The sequence below is a fragment of the Halichoeres trimaculatus genome, unplaced genomic scaffold, assembly GCF_033239565.1.
Source record: "Halichoeres trimaculatus isolate MK-OKI-2021-1 unplaced genomic scaffold, fHalTri1.1 fHalTri1_scaffold_6, whole genome shotgun sequence".
Lineage (NCBI taxonomy): Eukaryota > Metazoa > Chordata > Actinopteri > Labriformes > Labridae > Halichoeres > Halichoeres trimaculatus.
In genome coordinates this window covers 9,345,183-9,368,165 of record NW_027437184.1, presented here as the reverse complement: position 1 = coordinate 9,368,165, position 22,983 = coordinate 9,345,183, and the positions used below count along the sequence as shown (strand labels likewise).

The 22,983-nt window shown below is 42.1% G+C and overlaps 1 protein-coding gene and 1 long non-coding RNA gene across 2 annotated transcripts in view; one reads left to right on the top strand and one right to left on the bottom strand.

The window, feature by feature from the left end:
* The window catches only part of LOC141791263 (uncharacterized), an 82,078-nt gene that overhangs the window by 8,936 nt on the left and 50,159 nt on the right, over positions 1–22,983 (top strand). The gene's annotated exons all lie outside the window — the stretch shown is intronic.
* pitx1 (paired-like homeodomain 1) lies at positions 421–10,792 on the bottom strand. Its single transcript, XM_074672657.1, has 4 exons — positions 10,747–10,792; positions 5,960–6,109; positions 4,655–4,857; positions 421–969 (listed from the first exon to the last, which is right to left on the bottom strand). The coding sequence occupies exons 1-4, from the start codon at positions 10,790–10,792 to the stop codon at positions 421–423; spliced, it is 948 nt and encodes a 315-aa protein (XP_074528758.1).

Below are 22,983 nucleotides of genomic sequence, written 5' to 3'. Positions count from 1 at the left end.
CATGAGTCTGGATTTGTGATATGCCTGACATTTTTTTTTTCAATCATTGATTTGGTCGAGGAAAGCCCCGCCCCTCCTCCCAGGCTGCTCTTGAAAAGTAAGCAAGCGCATAAAGAGCAAAACAAAAACAAACATCCCATTAAGCCTGTATATATTTACATTAACATATTTACAATGCAGCAATGTAACACATCTTCATCATTTAAAAAAAAATCCAAGAATCTGGACATTTGAATTGCTGTGCAAGTTCACTGGTAAACACATAACACCCGCATAATCCATTTTTAAGATGTTTGCAACTTATCCAGTTAGTTGTCTTTGATTTTTTCCCCCCTCAATCCGCAGGTCGCCTCTCGGCTCTGTCACGTGTCCGTTCATCACATAGATTATTTCAGATTTGTTAAATTACAAACCGGCCCGTCAGCTGTTGTACTGACACGCGTTCAGACTGGAGCCCGGGCTCTGCAGGCCGCTGTATCCAAAGGTTGGGTGCTGTTTGGATTTGAGTCTGAGGGTGGCCAGGCTCGAGTTGCAAGTGTCCCGGTAAACACTGTACGGAGAGCCGGGAGGCCCATACGGACACGCGGATGACGACATAGCAGAGTTGATCCCTGAAGTGCCTATCCCGTTCAGGTTGCTGATGTTGTTGAGACCCGGTGTGGGCATGCCAGGCACAGCGGAGTGCCCCATCCCGGACGCCATAGTCATGGAGGAGATTGAGTTAGGCGCGGAGAACATTGACTGTGAGGTGAGGGGGCTCATGGAGTTGAAGAAGGTGAAGTTCTTGGTGGAGAGGGGCGCCGGGGTGAGGCCCTTGTTGGTCCAGTTGTTGTAGGTGTAAGCTGGGTACATGTCGTCGTAGGGCTGCATGAGGCCGCTGAACTGCGGCAGGTAACTGTTTTTGCACAGGTCCATTTGCTGGTTCCGCTCGCGCTTCCTCCACTTGGCCCTCCGGTTTTTGAACCACACCTGCAGGAGACACGCACGGTTAGAGCTGCGTGGTGTGGAGTCACGGTGCATCACAGACAAAAACGGGCTTGCTTTTTCTCATGACACACGTTTTCTAATTTTTTGTCCTGTGTAGTCTCAAAATTGTAAAATTGCATCTCCTAACTTAATGTGCCTATATCCAGCATTTCATTGCACATGAGCCTGATCCGGCCCACCTCCTCTTGGACCAGGGAAAAAAAGTGCTTCTTTGTGTTAAATAAAGTAAAGGCACCTCCAAAAAGCCGCCAGAAGTTAAATATTTAAAGGTAAAGTCTGCATTATTTATCAAGAGCTCCTTAACACAACATCTGTTTAATGTTCTCAGATGTCTAAAGGTTTGATGACAGCACTTTTTAAACATCTAAAAAAAAAAACTAGACCGCGTTTAAATGATCATCTGAGAGAAAAATGCGCACCACTGTGTATTTACCACACTAACAAACTCAAATATATTTTCATAAATGTCACAAACCCCGTTTGTGTGTTTCAGAAGGAGAAAATTGCACTTTATTTTCCAAGGAAACGTATCCTCTGTTTGACAGTTCCTAATCCTTTCTCGAGCTATGTAGGGGGGATTCAGACTGCCTCTTGTCTTCTCTGTTATGAACACATGAAACTCGCTTGATTCAAATCGGTTTCGCCTTTCATGAGTCACAGATGTAGATTTGATGGTCTGAAGTCAAATAATAATAACAGACAGCAAAAATCTAAACTTTTAACTTAAATTTGGTTCGATTTATCAAAATAAGTTAAAAAAAAAAAACTTCTGAAATCTGATTATTTTGATCTCTGGTGAAAAAGGGTACAGACCCGTATTAATACATTTACGGTAATGAAGTGGTGGACCCCATGGATTACTGGTGGGCCCCCTGGATGTGATTAATAAGTGACATGGTGCAGCTGTTTGCCTGGGATGTGTAAGATTTACTCTGTTACAGCAAAAACGCTATCGTTCAATAAACCAACCCCATGAAGCTGTTTTTATCTTGTATTTAATATTTGAAATAAATACTGAGGCAAACGAAAAAAGTCTCAAATAGAAAAAAATTGAACCACATTAACAATGTCGACTGATTTTCTTTGACCAGAAAAAAATGCTTTAATATAACTGAAATTATTTATTTACATAGCTTTATGCCATTTTTTTCACCTGTTAGAAACATATATCAAGCAACGTCAAAGCCTAAAATAAAACAAAATTATTCACAGCTTGATTTTAACCTCAGAGCAGGACGAGGAGACGAAAAAAAAAAAACTCGGCACATATATCCTCCCTTCGTGTTTAAAAGCTCCACCAGTCTGCACCCTGAGAGTCATTTTTAATTCATAGTAAAAACAGTTTACAAGTGCTCCCATCCGGCCGGCTCGCGCAGACTATTTATAGCCGAGCAGAAAGCAGGGGGCTGCGGACACACCGTCCACAAAGACGTGAGCGATTTGACAGAGCTGAAACACACAAAGCACCGCCTCTGCTGGTGTGAGCCCTCCGTGCTGAACTAACCCGTACAGGATAAAATGTCATTTAAATTTGCCACAGAATGAAATTAATAAATATGTATTATAAAGCCTCTCAGCTGATTAAACTGAAATCACTTTCATAATGAGAGGACAAATATCTCGATAAGCGCGACGTGTCAGTTTGATTAAACACAGGGAAAATCTGAGGGTCAAGTCCAAACACTTCAAAATGCCAAACATGTCACTAAATACGAGGGAAAAGGAGAAATAAAGAAATAAATCAAAAACACTCAGGCTGGATTGTGCCACAAAGCGCGCTTCACTATGTTCACATACTCGCAAATTGCTTCATGAAATTATCCTTCTTTAGTTGTAAAAAAAAAAAAATCCTGACTGCTCTACCAAATTTTCTTAATGCAATCTACCCTCCAACTGACCGTAGTGTTTTTGATAAATATGGATTTTGCATGTAGGCCTAAATGAAAACCAAGTGTGACTGTTATAGGTATGACGCGCAAGAAAGAGCAGCGCGGACACCTGTGTGTATGGATACATAATATTTCGGCTACATATGGTGTGGTCATGTATAGCCGACATACTCTGCGCTCACTAGGTGTAAAACCAATTTATTTATTTATTTATTCATTTATTTATCAAGGATAGGATATATTAGTTTAAATTTCTTTATAAAAAATACGCCAGAGTTAGCCAAAATGCTAGTTTTCCTCTGTAGTCCCAGGCCAAATTTTAGGAAAGGCAACCTAAAAAGCACAAACAACAACAACAACAACAACAACAACAACAAAAGCAAAGCGGACTAAAATCTTGGGAGTTGGGGTGCGGGGTGGGTGACAATTATTAGAATACGTACAACACCACAAACAAAGTGGGAAAGTAACCATAGACATGAAATACATGCAAGACAAACAGGAAACAGCTTTAAGTGAATATTCAAACCATGCAGAGAAACGACATAAAAAAACGGGAAGGAATGCAAGGTAAACAGGAAATACATTCAGTTATTATTGATTTATTAATAATAAGTGAGACTGCGCAGAGCTACACAAAAAGCAATGATTCTTAATGTGCCACCTTTTCCCGAGCCTTCTTAAATTAAGTTTAAATAAATCCACAGATTAAATCACACATAAGAACACAAACTACACTTCCCTAATTAATATATAAAAATGTACTGTTATCCTTTCGAACTGATCCAGCTACATATGACCGCATGAATAACCTCCGTGGGGACAAATAAGGGTCCAGAATAGTGATGATGTCATCAACAGATGAATTCCCCATTGGCTCCATTAGCAGCACGGATACACCCGTAACGAGGATGATAGTTCCAACAAATACAGTTGCAGACAGCTCACCTCTGATGTGTTGGGATAGATTTAATCTGTTATAAATTATCTGTTGTGAATGCACTTTTTCATAGACTCGGTGTTACTCGGTTGTCAGATTATGCACGCATTCTGAGCATGGAGGGACTCTGGAAACACAGTAGCGAGCTGTCAGTAAGGGAAGGCTGCAACCTAAGATCGTTTAACTGCTCAACTTTGTCCCTCTGCGTCGTGTGTTTCTGAATTTTGGTGACAAATTTGGCACAAAGTAACCCTTTCCAGTCACTGGAAAACATCCCCGTGAACCTTGGCTAAAGCATATCACTTCTTGTTTCAGTCAGCACGCAGGGATAAGCAAAATTTTATTTATTTATTATTTATTTATGTATTTAAAGAAAAACTGAAGTATCAAATAGAGAAGTTTTATCGACAGGATTTTTGAAGAATTAAAATAAGGATGAGAAATCAGAAACTGTGTGTAATGGATTCGATATCCCTTTAAGCAAATCAGTGGTCAGTTAGCATCCAAATCTGCGGGAGTAGGAGGTTTTAACACATAACTTCTCACCCATTGAGCAACAAGACATCCAGCCTTTGTTTCTCTACTTTATTTTCTTTATTTTTTGTCTTTACTTTAAATAAATCTATGTTTATAATTAGAATCCACTTCCAATCCACTATTTATTCATATTCACTTTGAAGTTTATTTTTTCAAAATGTGTTTGGTATTGCTGGAAATATCCCATATATCAGGAAAAGGGCTTTTTAATTTACCTCACAATAGTGCTCTTTTTGTTTCTTATATTTTGCTTGTTAACCCTTTTTGCGCACACTTTACGCACGGCTTGCAGGCCTCTTACCCGGACTCTGGCCTCGGTCAGGTTTGTCCACACGGCTATTTCCTCTCTGGTGCTCATGTCCGGGTAGCGGTTCCTCTGGAAAGTTGCTTCCAGCTCCTGCAGCTGCTGGCTGGTGAAGTGAGTGCGCTGCCGCCGCTGCTTCTTCTTCTTGGGATCGTCCGCGTTCCCGTCATCGCTCCTGTGTTCAGCGCTCCTCTCCTTCTCTGTGGATCATATATCAAAGTGAAAACACTGTTATAATACGGCTGAAATGTACTCCTACTTTATGAAGAAATAATGGATTTTACGTCCATGAAATGGCTCTAAAATTAAATGGAAAAACAGAAGAAGAACTTAATCTGGTCTACTCCAGGAGGAAAGGCCTTTCTGCTGAAAATAAGCCAGAGAGGGGAAAAAATCGAGTAAAAGCTTTTTGCTTTCATGAAAATACGCACCATACAAGGGGTGACAGATTAAGCCAAATATTTATAAACATGTCTGGGACATTACATGGATTCTTTCAAACATAATCAGATCTAGCTCGTCGTGCGTTGACAGATCAATACGACTTTCTTTACGACGAGGTCTGCCCACTCTTATCTGCTAACTGCTATCTTGTATTCTTATTGTCCTAACAAGACTGCCTCGTTAAACTGAAGGGTCAACACGTGCAAAGGTGAAGCACGAAACGGGAATGGTTTCTCATGAGTGTTTGCCGAAAATAAAAGCGCAAGTTAAAGCCACGAAACCAGTTTTGAATTCCAGCCACAAACTCAAACACCGAGAAACACAAAGACAGAATTTCTCTATTTCTTCTTCATCCAGTTAGAGAAAAAGTTTTAGTGAAATCAGAACAAACATATTCCACGGGAATCGTAAACACTGACCTTGTGTCTTTCAGTTTAGATTGGCGCACGGCTCAGATATTTACGGTTTTGTTTTAATGCATTCACTGACAGCAGGCCAGGCTGCTCTGCACATTTTTCCCTGACAGACCTCCTTGTGTCCTGCCAAGTGTTTGGCGAAGCCAGTGTAATAAAATATGGGGTGTAACTGCACCAAAACGGGATTATTTTCCCTCTCCTTGTATAACAATGAGCAGCTTCAAAAGTAGGGCGCAATCACAACAGTTTTTAATAGTTTCCATACATTCCGTGGCCCCAGCACACGGAATGAAACCACCTCTGGCATTAAGCAAGCAACGTATTTCCCCCCTTTCCCCCTCAGCAAAGCCTCTAGTAACCCCTGTACACATGAAGACGGAAAAATCAATCACCTCTGCACCAAGAAGAAAGAATCGAGCAGCTATAAGCCCTCTGTCTGTACCTGCCAGCTCTGTGTCTGAAGACTCGCTGCTTGAGTTCTCTAATGTTTCTCGGCTGCTGTTGGAAGTTCTCGGTAAATGAAACGCGGGGCCCGAGTCGCGGGGCTGCGGTGCTCTCACGGCCTCTGCGATTCTGTCCAAATTCATCCCACCTTGGAGAGAAGGATGCGTTAAAAACGTGAGGAACCGAGGGGAATCCTGGTGTGCACAAAACTTTTTATCTTCCCTTCAAAAGCTTAAAAAATCCACCCGCTGTCTCACACACCGCGACATGAGAGTGTGAGCCACGCAGGGTGATTTTCCAGTTTCCACACTAAAAGAAAGATTCTGAAAAAAGGAGTGCATAGCCCTCTGTTCCTCCTCTGTGACAGGCCAGTGCGCGCACTTCTCCTCCGGTGCAAAGGAACCGCTTCTGTCCACTCTGACTGAGAGAAGAGGCTCCGGTTCACACAACAGACCCACCCATCCAACCTCCCCAAATTGAATGAGTCCCACCCACTGGGCTTGTCCGTCGCAAGAAAACATCCACCCAGGCATGATAGCTTGACGTCAGGCTCAAACAAGTGCTAAAACGTGCTGTTACGCATTGGATCTCTGCGTCTATTGAGAGAAAACTATCAAAGTGCTACAAAAGCAAAAACAGAGACCTTTTTGAGATCAACAGTCTGTGCATATGACAGAGCAAACCGGTGCAGGATGAAATTTTCTTAAGAGAAAAATCATCCTACACTTTTTTTTTTTTTTTTTTTTTTTTTTTTCAGTTCTCGTGAGCGCGCAATGTGGAGCTTTGCAGCCTGGAAGTAAAATGGGCCTTTTATTCCTACAGGCATGTTTGAAATTCACTCAGGTGCCCACACACACACACACACACACACACACACACACACACACACACACACACACACACACACACACACACACACACACACACACACACACACACTGTCGCTCTGAGCTGAATAAACATTTGCCATCTCACGCGGGCCTGCCCAGTTACTGTCCTCGCTCTGTGAAAGGTGCCCGATGATGTGGAGGAGATTATTGTGCGCACTGTAAACTGTGTCAGCTCATTGTTTCACTACAAATAAACACTCAGGGCTAATAACAAACGCTGTACCTGAGCGGCAGAGCAAACACTGACAGGGGGTTCCTCTAAATACATTAGTGAACATTAATCTGCAATCTGTCTGCCCTCACAGCCACCCATCAGAGATTATCTAACCTTCATCTCTGCACAAACAGGAGTCAGACTAAACTGAAGCATCCAAACCTTTCAGCGTAAATCCTCTTATTTTTGATCTGGTCTGAAGATAACTTCAGTGCAGCAGCTGCTGAAGGGTAAAACTGCCCGTTACGCGTGATAAAGGTGCCAAGTCAAACAGGACTATTTCAAATTCTAGTTCTAAAAAATAATCTGATCTGAATGTTTCTGCTCGGATTATAATCTGTCATTCCTGACACGCGCAGCGCAGATAGAGTGGACTATTGCTTCAAACAGGCTGCAGCTGTTTGTGCAGAGAGCTGCAGAGCTTTATCCAGATGTTGGTTTGTTGATCTGGGAGTCTGCTTCATCTCAGTGTAGGAATCCTGTAGTTTAATCAACTTTTTTTTTTTTTTAATTTGTTTTTGCGTGTGGGAAAGCGTTTTGTCAGTCTAGATCGCGCCAGGTGAAGATGAGGGATTAAATCAAGCGCAAGTTAATTCTGTTCCTTGAAAATAGCAAAAGCAACTTGTTCCCCTTCATGTTATTATCGATTTGGAAATCTAAGCATTAGATAGTAGATTTCTTCCATAACAGACCTGTGTGTGGTCTAATAGGTGGTTGCGAACGGGTTAGCCACCTGCTCAAGCAGCTTAAAGTTAGACGCAAAAAGACGAAAATCATGTATTTTGACCCTAACTTGGGAAAAAAAAGCGCCTATCAGAAATTCATCACAACCAAACTGCACGTTGTAGAAGAATAATACATGTAAAAGAAAAAAATACCACTAAGATCGATGAATATCAGATTTTAGCGCCAGTTTGAACAGAGAGGAGGGAACCTGTGTAAGCATAACTGAGTTGAAGTACAGTCTACTGACTCAGAGCCCCACACCTGCAACCTGAGCCCGGCTCACCTGCCTTCCTGCTCGGTGGCTCGGCCTGAGCTACTTGTGTCTCACGCAAAACACTCACCGGCTCAGACCTCCTCTCCTTCAGAGGACCCTGCCTGTCACCGGCGCCAGTCTGGAGCGTTTTGGGCCTTTGTGTGTCAGAGACTTCTGACATGAGATCCCCGTCCGACCGGAAAACTTCCCTGGAGGCCTTTTTAACAGACAAGTGTGCAAACTCCCAACAATCAGGTTGACTTTTTCCATCTTCATGTGTAGAGCCTCTTTATGCCCTCACACAGTGGGGCTTACAGGAGATCTAGATTACATGTCTACACGCCAGAGTCATGCTGTATTAACTCTATGTACTAATATCTGCATGGATAGGCCTTTCTTTGTTCTTAGACTGGAGTTGTTTCTGTTTTTAATGACACTTTGGCTTCAATGCGCACCATGGTGCCCTCATGTAGACCTGTAAAAACTTTAACCTCCTATTATAGTCATCATTCCTCCAAAACGATCCCCTGCCTTCCCATCTACGTGCGTAAAATGGCTTGTGTGAGAGGTTTTGCGCAAAATGAGGAGATTTTAACTTAAACCCACTCATGATGTGTGGGAGTGACCTCGAGGACCTGTTCATATCACCCTGTTAGCAGGTGGTGTTTACTATGCAGATTGTAAAACTGGAAATCGGCCACTTTTGCTTTGGGGTTACCGGGTACCTCCAGTGTGCAGATAGAGGTTACGAAGGTTAGGCTTGAAATGGAAATGCCATAAAAAGAGAAGGCAGGCTGGCTCTGGAGTAGCAGACAGGATTTCCAGCACCTTCCCGTGCTGGTCCTCCGGCTGATATTCTGGGCCTGATAGATGGCGGTAATCTAAATACTCAGCCTCCTCAGCCTGCACCCGGTCCTGCGTCCTGCTCCTCCTCCGCTCTTGGAGGGCACTTGCGTGTGATGGATGACTTAAAAAGCCTTTCCATCCGGCAGGACAGGTTAAAGGCCAGTGGCAGTGCAAACACTCATATTTTTCCGCCATGAAGTGAAAATAAACTCAGTGAACGCCGTTAATCACACACCAAACACACCGAAATACAGCGCTCATGTGTGTTTTTTCCTCTCTCTCATAAATGTAAAGCAGGAGTCAAGTCAAACCACGAGGCCAGAGGAGACAAAGCATTCAGAAAATTAAAGGGTGGCGGAGCTGCAGTGGAGATGTAACAGGACACGAGGGGTAACAGGAGACGGAGGGGGCTGATTGTTTCCAGGGTTACGCGTTCTCTGCTCGGTCCAAGGCCTGTTTGACCTGCGCGTGACGATCAACAAACAACCTGACGGAGGGGGAGTGCAGGCCAGGTGTAAATAAACCAACATGTATTGACACACACGGGAGGAACTGTGCGTAAAAACGCCAAAACTGGTTCATTTCCCTAAAATGACTCATCTAACATCTATCTCTCTGGATGTGCTGCGTGATTACGTCTCAGAGGGCACCAACTGTGGATTTAAAGGTTAGAAAATAAATTCAGGCCTTATCATCATCTCAAGTGGGGAGATTTTTAAAATACACGCTGGATTTGTTTAATTTTATGGATACATTTTACACAAGTGCTGCTCTAAAACACACACGCGTCTTTTTACGGATAGAGGTCTGTTAGCGTGAATTTTCTCTCCCGGTGCCAACACTGTCACTTCAGCCGGACTTGCAACCATTTCATATTTTACGCTTCTCAACAAAAGATTTCAGAAGAGGGCTTCATCTGACACTCCATTTTGGTATGTTTTCTTTAAAAATTAAAATAATACACCGTTTCTTAATGTAATGTTTATACTTTTTTAATTTTTCTAATTTAAAAAAAAAATCTCTCATTACCCCACATGCAACCCAGTAATCCAGATGCCAAATACTGCTGATGTTTTCCATTTTACCCTCATAGTTAAAAACCCTTCATTATTTTTTTTGTCATGCACCACCCCCCAAACACGCAAATTTAATTTGAAGCATATTTCATTTTTATACTTTTTGCTTATTGTTAAGCTTTTATTGTTATACCCCAATTTCGTCGTTTTCCACTCTTTGTTAAAAAAGAAGAAACGTTAAAAAACAAAACAACAGGAAGCAATTACCAGAAAACAGTCGCAGAGAAAAAAATGAAGCAGATCATTCATGTGCAGAAGTAACATTTAACAACACAGCTGTAGCCTCACTGTTACCCAGCTCTAACAGTTGATTTCGCGCATTTGCATCTCATCAGTCTGATATTTCCGCATGTCCTAAATGTCAGGCGCATTGATCCAACACTGCAGAAGTTGACACAAAATTTATGTATAAATAGATGAAGGTGAACGTGCAGTTCTGACTCCAGGTCTGCAGCATTATTTGTTTAAAAATAGGCTATCACTTTGATTCAATTCAATTCAATTAAAAAAAGCAAAAACATTTGTCACGGGGGCAATTAAAAGGCACAGAGCTCAGAAAATTAACAACAGAAAACTAACAGTGTAAAAAAAAAGCACACACACGTATTTTTAAACCTAAGTAAAAGGTGCCAGTTTGAATACAACTGAAAGCTTAAACTTTACTTAAAATACGAAAATGTAGAAGGGTAGAAAAGTTGTGCAAGTGCTGATTCAGCTTTCAAAAGTAGGGATCACATCTTCTGAAAGGAAGTTATGATAATAAAATCGTAGTAGACTCACCTGGATCCCCACAAGAAATCCCAGTCTTCGACAGATTTAGTTCCATTCCAGTTTTCTGGAAAACAGAAGAAGAGACCATTTCTTTAAAATAATAATAATAACAATTAAAGAACAATTCAAATTCTTTTCACGAAGTAAAAGGGTTAAATTCAGCTTCTTGACGTTATTAAATTTTCAAAAATATCATCCAATGAACAAAACCTAGCTTATACAATAACTTAATAGTAGCCATACTAATAGCTGTCTCTCTGTTTTTCCTCCCCCCCAAGGTTGTTCTATTTCTTGTGTATTCTACTGAGCCATACCTATCAAAAAACACCTTTTTAAATATTTAATCATCTTATAATTTGGTAACTTAATTAATTATTAACTAAATTAACTGACCCAGTGTTTCTTTGGTTCTCCTGGAGGCTTTTACATGTTTGAGTCATGTTGTTTTGATATGATGCGCTTTTACGCTGCTCTTCCTGATTTAGGCCTTCAGAGTTTACCTTTGCCATGACAGTATGTACACACACACACACACACACACACACACACACACACACACACACACACACACACACACACACACACACACACACACACACACACACACACGGAGCCCCTCTATCTGAAGGAATCCCTTCGCTTTGCCTTACTCCTCACCTCGCTTTTTGGCTCACTCTGCTTCATTATGGCTTCATTTAGAGATTGATGCACAACCAACACTCTCATGCTACTCTAGGCGTCATTTAATTGTCAAATGTGCGTTTCCTGGTTAGCTATGAGTCTATTTCAGCTGCTTCTAAATGTTTTTCTCTTCAGACGCTGCTGCGGTTGCTGTGCGTAAAGCTGTATTCTCTCTTCGGCCTCTCTACGGTCACTGGACCTCTCCTCTCACTGCTTGATAGACCTTCTTTTTGTAACTACCATATCAAATACAGGCTAATGTGATGAAATCTGCATCAGCTAAAGCATAAAGAATCAAATACTGATGCTAGCCAGCCGACTGACAGTGTCTGGATTTGAGTTTTCACTCTTCCTGAGCTGAAAGCTGAAATCCAGCGACCTGACAGGAGCTGCGTGTTTGACTCACCAGCTGCTTCCCAGCGGAGGAAGACGGTAGGAGAAGAAAAGAAAAAAGAATAAAGCCTCAGAGTTTCTCCATGCAGGTGCGCAGTAAATCCAATTTACGCGTCTGCTGCGCGTAATCGCTGCGTCCGCGGTAATCAGCGCTTTGGTTGCGTCCCTGCGGCTGCCTTGGTTTTCTTCGCCAGCGCTCTGCAGCACGCCTCACGTTGACGTCACACCCCCTCCTCCTCCTCCCCCCCCCCATCACCACACCACTGCCGTCGCTATCCATCTCCCACCTCTCCAGTTGTCATCCTCTTTATCCCCCATGCGTCTTCAGTCTCCTCTTCATCACTCTGCTCCAGAAAAAATTAAAGAGTTTCATTAATTATAATCCTCATCTATACCTCTTTTTATTGGATGACGTCATCGACATACCTTTCATTTTTAACTTTTCTAATCCAGTTTTGTTTTCTCTGTGGGGGTAAAGCGCAGATTTTTTTCCAAGCACAAAGTATCCTTGAAAATAAATCACAAAAATGTATTACTCATTTGATGCTCCACTTATTTTTTTACACCACCAGTCTCGTGGAAACTGACTCCTATTCAATTTCTGAATGGAAACAGAATTTTATTTTTTAAACGGTTCAGTGTTTGAGTCTTTTTGAACCATATTTTTTTGAGTGTAATTTAAGAAAAATGTAACCCTTGGATTAAAAAAAGTCTCGTGTCAGTCCTGGTTTGACGTTTTTCTTAGTTCCTGAAATGATACAAATTCACCTCTACGGACTTACAGATACATTGAAACAGTTGTTATTTATTTGATCTATTTGGTTACAGGTTTAAATTGGCTTTCCACAGGAATCATGCCCACATCACTTCAGTTATTTTTATTTTGGTGCACCATTTTTTCCTGACAAAAAGCCTTTAAGCATTTTCAAGGATTAATGTCTGAATTTTATATGATTGAAATATTTGAACGAAAAGAATCAAAGAGGAAGTATTATTCGATCTTTTGGCACCTGTTAGTTTAAGGTTATTTAAAGAATGGATTGTTTGAATTCACATTTGTTAAAGTATGAAAACATTCACAAATTATTTTTTGACCTGCCGTCCGACAAACATTAATTAAGTTTTCTGTACTTATTTAAATCTTCATAGTTAAATTTGTTTTAGAAAATCAGTAAATAGTGAAAAAAGATCTTCTGAACTTAAAATCATACAAGATATTTCTGTCAGAACACAGAAGGAAGCTGGGATCAAAATCTCTCGATGTGTGTTTTTGTGCTTTTTGAACCGCTGTGGCGCAGAAACGGGAAAGAGAGAAACAAAGACGCAAAACACACCGCGACCAAACATTTCTATAAACCTTTGAGCTACAGCAAACAACCCGATGATAGGGGGTCAGCTCTCCAGACATCAGCGTGCGCTGTTTTGTTACACTGAAGGCCTGAAACAGGCGAAGAGACAGAGCAGGCCGCCGGTAGCGAGGCTGAGATTAAAGCAGATTTGGGCTGTAAATCCGCGGGTTGAGAGGATCACTGAGAGGAGGACTTCCGACAAATAAATGACACCAAGAAAACAAAAATAATGCATAAAAATATTAAAATCCAGTAGTGCGTAAGGGCCTTTAAAAGTGTAGCTCCTTATATCAACTGCTTAAAACAGAAACTCTCTCAGGCCTGATATGAAACCAGTTCCGTGACAGAGCTGACATTTCCAGCCGCACGTACTTCAGACTACGAGCTCCTTCTTTTTGGCCTGAGACTTTGGAGAAAGTGTGAAATTTGTCCCACCCTGACACTTTTCCTTTCAAACTCGGCCAAGAGCTGCGCGAAGGCAAAGCCCGGCTCTGAAAGAGGGATCCTGGAGGGATTACAGCGGAGCTGCGGGCCTCCCTCCAGGACACGGACAGACCTCCTTCCCCATGGTGCATCACGCAGACAGCAAGGGTTCTCTTCCCCGGGGTTATGTTTGGCGTTTTTCCTCAGATGGGTGCACAGGTGAGATACAGTGATCAGGCCTGAGAGGTGCAAAAACTCAAGATCATGACTCTGTTTGGAGTCTTTTACTGGCTAGAAACTGGTGCAGCTGGATTTTTAAGACCAAACAGGCAAATTTAAAATTAATTAATCTGAAATAATCAATGATTTTTGTTGCACTTTAACCATATTCCTAACCTCTTCAGTGCTTATTTCACTCTTTGGTGCTCAGCTTAGCTCTAAAGATCATTTAAACAGTTTTATCTCTGTACGTTTCCAAAGGATTCAATAATTTGTTTGTTTATTCTGAATTTTTTTAGTCAAAATTGACAAAAATCTAGTCTTTACCCCATACCTGCTTTAATAGAGCAAGGCCTCAACCAACATGAGCGACCCCTAAATGTGCAACTGTATCCACAAAATAGTTATAATAATAGTTAATACTGGCCTCTGTAATTGTCTACCTGTGAGGCCTGCATTGCTAAATCATGACACACACACACACACACAGACACACACACACACACACACACACACACACACACACACACACACACACACACGCGGCCTGTCTGTATAATTAGGCAGTAGGCAGGCAGGCGGGCAGGCAGGAGAATGCTGTGATTACTCAACGAGTGACTCGAGGAGTTAAGTAGTGCCCTGAAGGTGAGGCCGCGGCCTCATCTCTCCTGTGCAAATAGGGGGAGGGATTATTTAGCCCGTTTGGAGTGTGTGCATGTGTGTGTTTCTGTGTGAAGGAGGGGTGTCTGTGGCCAGGGCCTGTCTGATGGTCACCCCGCAGCGTAAATAGTCATTCCGACATAACAGGAGGGCTGATGCTCGCTGGGAGGAGAGAGATGGAAAACAAGATCACACCCTCTCCGAGGTAGATGGGTGAGTGTGGAGGTAACATTTCACACTAAGGTCTCAACAGTCCTGTAACTAGTAAGCCATCCTCAGTTGCAGTTTTTAAAAACCTGCCTGGACTCAGACACTATTTGTAACCACGCATGTACAAAAAAATGCCTCTTTGATGATATTTTAGATTGAAAGTCTTTGTCTTGTTGCGGTGGTACATACTGTTGATCTTTTGGCGTGCCTCCCCAATAGCCGACACTTAGGCCCTGTTTCCGCCAAGCAGTCCAGTTCGCTTTATGTTGGTACAGCACGCATTTTGTGGTGGTCCCTTTGACTAAAGCCTGAACAGGTCCCCAAATTACTGACCTGTATCTTCCCACTTTTTGGCATCCTTCTGTTGGGGTGACAGACATGCTGATCCAACCCCTAGAAGTGGAGATGTAAACCTTGCTGTCTGTTGATTTGTCGAAAGAATCATCACTTACCATGTGACAGCGGTGATAAAGAAGGACCGGTAACTCTCCCTCTTTTAAATCTCCAGTCCACTTCATGAAAATAACTTTCTTTTGGTTTGGAAAATGGTGTCAGGAAAATGCTTACACTGTGTCACGCTGCTTTGCCGTCATGCTTTTATGTAGCTGATGCAGCTATCGGCATCCAGCTTGCATGCCACCTACCAAGAAGGATACTGTTGGCTGTGGAAACACAAACAGGATCAGGCTTTACTGATCCAACCCGTACCAAACCAACTTGATCCACACCGGACCACTTGGTGGAATTGGGCTTTGGTGTCAACATCTGACTTTGACGTCCTTGTCCATGTGTTTGCCGCTAGCGAAAGCCCAAAAGCACACCCACAAACATAAGCACATCCCAGGAAGGTGTGAGAGTGCTTACAGAGCAATGTCACAGCCACATCATCAATAGCTTGAGCTCTCTGATGTGGACTTGAGATGTGGGCTACCCTGTAGTGCTGTGGTTAGCGCTGTGTTCCCTCTGGCTGCTCTGACTTCCAAAGAGATGCTCGTGAGATCAACAGGTCACGTGTGGTTGTATTATCCAGAAGATTAGATAGAGACATCCTCCAGCACCAACAGTTACACAGATGTTCAAAGAATTCATAGAAGACAGGATTTTTAAAGAGGCTCCTCTTTTTCTCTTTAACCAGACTCCGGTCCAGGATGGTCATAATAAAGCCGAGCTGGTGGCATTAACATGTGCGGCCTGTTTCCGCTGAGTGAGGAGCAGAGAAGTGCTTTTGAAGCGTACGTTGCCCACACTCTGTCAAATCAATCAGGAGGGTTTTTTGAGCCTGATACTGGGCAGCTTCACAGGATGGATAGAAAACCTTCCTGCAACTTCACTGCCACTCCTCTGATGTGTAGCAGAACCCAAAAGTCCTGGTGCCAAACACCCTGACCAGAAATCAGCCATCGTGATGCAGAAAGTTTCCACTACTATGGATATGTAGCTTCAAATGTGAGTGCACCAGGATGAAGTCACCCTCTCATCACTGGAGCGATTATGAGCAGTGGCTGCTTCCCAGTTGTATTTTTTTTCTCTGTAAGCAGCACTCCCCATTGAAGTGTGTTAGAAACACAGATGTCACAGTTTCCAATCAGCGGTGAAATTAGTGATGTTTTGATTGCGCAGGGCTCGGAGATTACCAACGTAAACAGGTCTGCTGCATAGATCATCGTTTCAAGAGGAGGCATCGTCCTTTTTTCCACTTTATACAAACTCAGCAGGGCTCTGCAGCTTAGTGCTGATGAGAAACGGACGTTCAGCTTCCACATTTTTATTTCTGCATCAACATTGTGTGGGCTAATGTGAGGTTTCTCTTTGGTGGAACATTTTAATGGATGACCACCAAGACCGACTAAAAACCATCACACATTCTGCTCAAAAACTTCTTTTAATCGTTTTTTTGGGCTCATTAAAAAACACAGGGAGCTGTTTTTTGGATCTCGGAAAAGCTGATTTCTTAGACTTTAAACAAAATTTTACAAATTAAAATGATTCACCAAATCATCACTTATTCACTATTGACCTCTGGAGCTTTCAAGGTCTCATATTCTGCTCCTTTTCTGCAGTTTAATATGGATCACTGATGTCTTCATGAAATGGTAGCAACATGTTTTGGTCCAAAAAGCCAATAAATCAAGCACAGCAGCATTGTTTCCAGGCTCTCATAGCCCCTCTGTTCAGAATGCTCTGATTTAGTGGGCGTGGCCTTCATATGTAAATGAGCCACCGCTGATACCGCCCCGCTCTTCCACGTCACTGAGAGGGGCGCCACGAGCTTCGAGTGCACAATGTTTTGGTGACAGCAAAGCTCATTTACCGTAACATTACAGGCTATAACAACAGGCTAACCGCAGCTAAAGTTAGCATCCTGAAGCAAACACAGAGACAGGGGGGACACTGAGGAAAAGCTCTTACATCTGCTCCACAGCACACAGCATTTAAAATACTCACATTTCCAGGGTCCCAGGTTTGTTGGAGGATGGTTGGTAATGCGCCTGGATTCAGGACCAGTCTATTCGCTAGCTCTCTGTTGTACTGTCCAAAGTTGGAAAAGCAGTCGCCCGTTAAGTGACTAGCACACACATGCACAGTTTTACTGAGTGTAGCTGCCACATTTCCTTGATAAATGAACTCCAGCCACTTAGTCTTGTCTTCTTCTGAGATAGGAGGCTTGTGCATGGAACTATGTGGCTGTTTACAGCCAAAAACAAAGCAGTGATGGCTCTTCAACTTTGGCATTCTCCTCCCCGCTGCTGGAGAGATTTCTCTCCAGTGGACCAATCAGGTCAGACTTGCCCCTGATTGGTCAAAAAATGGGATTGCTGATGCCGGCAAATTCCCCTAAATCCAAACAGCTCGTTTTAGGTCAGGATTTTACATTCACAAGCACTACTAAGTACAGGTTTTGTCATTAAATATCACATTCCGTGGGTTGGGAGGAAAGCCAGAGACCCACAAATTTCACTAAAAAACCTAATAAAGAGATCTTTGCACAATACGGGACCTTTAACAATTTCAGGTTAGATGACTGGCTTGTTGTCTGACATTTTGCATTTCAATGTTAGAGATCCATTTTTTCTTCCTGGTTTAAAGAGTTTCTTTAAAAAATAAATAAAAAAAAAACACCAGTAGAAAGAAAATAGTATTATCTTGTCACCACTGTAGAGGACACTAAGTTTTGTGTGTTTTTGGGGGCAGTTTAGCACGTACTTTTGGCTCCCAAAGGGAGGTTTTAGAGTGTGTTTTGGCTCCCAAGCAGACACACCACTGCACTGCATCTGCATGGCACCTCACAGACAACCATCACAGACTGAAAAAACTTTACTGGACTTAAAGCATCTTGGATTTTCTGCCCCTCCACTCTCCCTCCTGACTCCAGACTCCTGATCACTGAGCAACAGTTCCAGTTGGCTCAGGCTCAGAGGTGGCTCGAGATTAGGAATGTGACAGTCATGGCTTCTGTCCTGAAGACATCTGTGCACGGTGGCTTTGATGCTTGACTCCAAACTCGGTCTATGAGTTGATCAATTGTCGGTTTTTGATAGTCCTATCAAGCCTGTGGTCATTCCTCCTTTCTTTCTGCACTTTTCTGTTCCTCGCTTTTTTACTTGTTTGGATAAATGAAGAAAAAATGTTTTTTTTAATAAGATATTTGCACTTTTTGTCGTGAACCATTTGGATCCAATTTGACCCTTAAGTACATCTTCCTTTAAGAATAGAGATAAAAAAAACTTGAAATTTTGATTTTTTTTGGAGGGATTTGTGTCGCTGGCTCTTGTGTCATGTTGTGTCCAGCTAGTTTAAAGAGAGGAGAGGACAGCAGCTGCAGGGACAGAGGATACATGAGTCCTCATGGATTCAGTCCAACAGGATGTCAGGTCCAGAGACAGAGGTCCTAAACAATAAACCATCTCTACTTTCTGCACAGTCAGATTTCAAGCTGCAGATATTTCCTGCACAATGAGGTTTCCATATCTGTTTGTCCCTTCGATCCACTTGCATGTATAAATGTTGAAACACCTTGAGCTGCACAAAGTCTGTGTTTTATTACATGTTCCTGGTTTGTTGCTGTATACTCCACTTATCCTCACTGATACTTGTATTAGAATATATTTCAGTATAATTCACCAAAAAATAGCCTTTAAAGAAATCAACCCTGTTTTTTCCCTTTTTTTAGTTTTTGAGTTTTGATCGATTGTTTTATTTACCGCCCCCCTCCAACATCTGGATTCTGGCCTCTGGAGCGACACACAGCTCTGAACAAGCCTGGCTGAGGTTTGCCGAGCTCGCAGATTTATGGCAGGGGCTTATAGCATTCTGCTGTGTTTGGGATAGCATTGCCCCAAGCTGTCCCGCTAAGATCACAATGCTCTCTCCTCCCCTGACTCCCCTCAGCTCTCAGTCCAACCTCTGGCTCACCGAGGAACACCACCTCCCTCTGCTTCTCTCCTCGGTCTGTTTCTGTCACCAGCAAGGGACAATAAATCTGTGCGGTCATGTGGCTGCCCTGCTTACAGCGTGATGTTGACTGTTTGGAGGTTTGGAGCTCAGCGAAGCCTTGTGGTTCTTCACATGTTGGTGATATATGAGAGATACAAAAAGACAACTTCGTCACTATCACTGATAACTGATCATCTTTGAACAGATTAAACTTATTTTGTATCCATCTCCAGCTCGCAATGCCATCTTTCCTGTAAAAGACGACTTGTTGCTGCTCATAAGTGTCCCCTGGCTCAAGTATTGTTCTGTTCTGATCGTAATCCACACTTTAAAACGTGATTATCAGCACCAATAAAGGTTATTTCTTAATGCTATTTTTTCAGCTTCCCAATCAAGTCAAATAGGACTGAAATGATTCATGGCACGTCAAAGTCTCTGACAACTATGGAATGAATATCCTATCTGAAATCGAGAGCATTTTGAATTGATTTGAAAGCAGTATTTTATTGATTTTGTGCTCAGATTTTGTGATATTGTCTCTCTAACCTCTGCTCTTGCGCTCAAATTTGCTCTGCGCGTGCTCAAACTGTGTCCTTGCGCTCGGATATAATGCTGCTTGTGCAGATTTCCTGCGCTCACACTCCGGTTCTTCCTCTTGCACTGAGGGAATTTCTGCTCACAGATCTCTCTGCTCTCGAATTTTTTGTGGATCAACTAATAGAAGGCTGACTAGTATTGACCAATCAGATTATCCCTGTTTGTTTACGGGTGTGTTTGCTGTTGTTCATGGAGTGTCACATACGGGCGGGCACTCTTTCAACTGGTTCTGGTTTATCACCCCCTGACCTGCAGGTCTGTAATAAATGTGATTTCTTTAATTTTTTTTGTCCACTGTTAAAATCAAATATAATTCAATAAATACACGAGCACCCATGTTTTTAACTGAAATAGCTATATTGTATAATCATAACTGCATGACACAGTGCTCTTTGCGGTGTGCTGGTGGAGAAAACAGTGTCACCATCATGAAGCTAGCAGACAACAGCTGATAAAAAATGGACTGACAGAGTCAAGAAAATCCGGCAAGTTGTTTTAACTTCTTTTAATGAAAACTATATTGGGCTGTGTACTGAATATTTAATCATAATCAACTTAGTATTCAAACAGTGTAGGTTGGTATTCAGAGAAACCAGATGCCTGAGCTTGGATGGACTGATATGATTGCCGTCAGTGCTGCCATGCTGCCAGTCAAAACAAAAATCTAACGTATGCAGAACTGGGCAACAAACAGTGAAAAATTTTGGAATCGGCTCTTCTGACTCTCTACAAGCTACTGCAGCTGCAATTTTGCACATAGCACATCACCATTGGTAACTACTGTACAAAATTAACCTACTTCAAATCCAGTTCACCTCCCATCCTGCTCATTCGGCTCCAAAACTGATCTTGATATTTTCATTTATAATAAAAAGTACCAGCAGTTGGAACAAATTCATTATGATGTGAAAATGAGGATGTTAAAGAAAGCATTAATAAAAGTTAAAGGATTAACACACCTTTGCTTTACCCTGAATGTCATAATGAATGTGCTTTGCAGTATTCTTATAGACTGTTGTCTCAGGAACTCAGCGCAGTGTTTCTGAAGAGAGGCTTTGAAGCCTAGCGATGGTGGATGATGCCATCATTGGAGACAGTAACTCAACCTGATTTTTGTTTAATCTAAAAACAGACGGAAAGATGCAGACCAGCTTTAGTTTTATGGCTAACACCTGCAACATACCCACCTGTTCCTCATGCCTCAAACTAAAAAAAACAATCTTCAACCCTTACTTTTTGTTATCTTGATTAATTTTAACAAGTTTAATTTTGGCTGTAGACATGCTTGTTTGACTTCATTACTCAACTGGAGGTTTTTAATTTCACTTAACCTGAATCATGACGTGGTAGAAAAGAAACTCTACAGTTCTGTATGTTTAAAAAAATGTCCTTTTGTTGTAAAAAGTAGCTGTAATTTCCTCTATTTATTCCCTTTCTACTTTTTTTTTTCAAGCTTATTTAACCAGGGGAAGAAACGGGTCATGATTGAAAATCTCTTTTTCACAAGTGTTCAAAATAAAAAAATACCAAAGATATGTCTTTAAATCATTCAACAAGAAAAACAATAATTTGATCTTTAGACATGCAACTCTTCTTCTTAAAACTAATCTAGTGCTAAAAAGGCCTCAAAAGACACTTTTTAAAGCTTTTGTCAGTGAAGTTAAGGTGTTTGTTCTGGTGCTGGAGGTCAGGGTGACTTTTGAACATCGTTGCCAATAAGTATCTTGTATTTTCTCCCTTTTTCTTCAGTTTCTGTCCATAACTCCAGCGTGACATTCACTGGCTTTTAATGTGTGCATGTGCTGTGTACTATGTTGCACATCTCTGCAGATTTGCTGCTCTGAATGAAAACACAAGGAACAAACATAGGACATGAGAGCTGCTAAAGGTTACTCAAGGAGGAAGGCTGCACCCGCCCCTGCACAGGGCCTGATACATGTGTATATAAACCGACTGACAGCAGGATGGAAAAACAACCTGGCAGCGAGAGAGAATGGAAAGTGGAGTAAACCAGGCAAAGACAGAGAGTCCAATCTGACCCGCCCAGGTTTCGACCTGTAGCTCTCTTTGTATTCCCCTGCCACAAAGATTTATTATGCAAACATTACCATTCCCAAAAATACATATTGAAACAAATTTTGGACAAACACAGCAGACAAAGTGAGCGTCCTGCGCTGTCACGGGAGTTTGGAGCTCAGGGCGAGGCGGTGAAGCTGCAAAGGAGAGCAGCAAGAGAGTTAATAGTCTCGCTTCAGGAGCCGTGAAAAGGTGAGCAGGCTGGGGCGGCGATGTGGGCCGTCACACAAGAGTGAAGGACTGTCAGACGAGAAACAAAACGGAGGGAGGGATGATTAAGAGGCTCCCTGCCTGTCAGTGTACCTGCCGGCTCCGAGAAACCAGGCTGAGAAAAGGCTTGAACCCAGAGAGTGTAAACAGTTGTAAACACACTCCCATGTTCAACTGTCTCACACATACACACACATTTCTGTGCACTCATACAGCTGTCTGTCCTCAGAAAATATGTTCTCATAGGAATGTATGGCTGCAGTTTGGAGGTCATTCACCGTCTCGGCTGGATGCTAGCTTATACGTACTGACATATGGTTTGATCATGGCTGACTTTGATCTTGGCTTGTTCTGTAAGAGACGCTCTCAGCAGTGTCTTTTTGCCACAGTGTCAACAGGCAGAGGTGAAATGAGCAAGAGTTGTTTTGATTGTGATGATGTGTAATGAAACTGTCAATGGAATCTCTTTTGTTGTTGAGGGTTAATTACTGTTGGTAAAGGGTTTGACCAACCAGAATTAAGTATTTAACACAGCCTGGTGATTAACCAACCAGAACATGACTTCCTTACTTGAGTGAAAGTACAGATCTGCTTGTAAAACATGACTCCGATAGCTATAAGTGAAAACTGCTCTGTCAAATTATTAAGTTTGAGTGCTGAAGTACTCGCTTTTTGAAATACTTTCAAAGGGCTGTGAGGCTATAGAAAAACTAGTGTTTTTCCATGATAAAGACTCCATTTCCCATGAGCATTTTCCTCCATTGTCATGTGGACATGACTCTTAGCAAGGCATGTTTATTTTGAAGCAAATGAAAGGAGAGCAGATCTTATTTTTAACACTAAGTTTCTGTGTTCAGGACAACTTCTCCCTGGATGCAAAGCAACTTGGTAATTCCTTTATTTTGTAGTTATGTAGCTGGCTGTTGCTATTACATAGAGCTATAGTTTGAAGGGCGACAACAATCAAACTTTGTAAACTCAGTTTGTCACGTAG

Bases quoted from the DNA above. Each gene is read 5' to 3' on its own strand.
- pitx1 (XM_074672657.1), bottom strand. From the start codon at position 10,792: ATGGAACTAAATCTGTCGAAGACTGGGATTTCTTGTGGGGATCCAG. The intron at 6,110-10,746 runs GTGAGTCTACTA...CTTCTCTCCAAG, and splicing joins GATTTCTTGTGGGGATCCAG to GTGGGATGAATTTGGACAGA. The intron at 4,858-5,959 runs GTACAGACAGAG...TATGATCCACAG, and splicing joins TTCAGACACAGAGCTGGCAG to AGAAGGAGAGGAGCGCTGAA.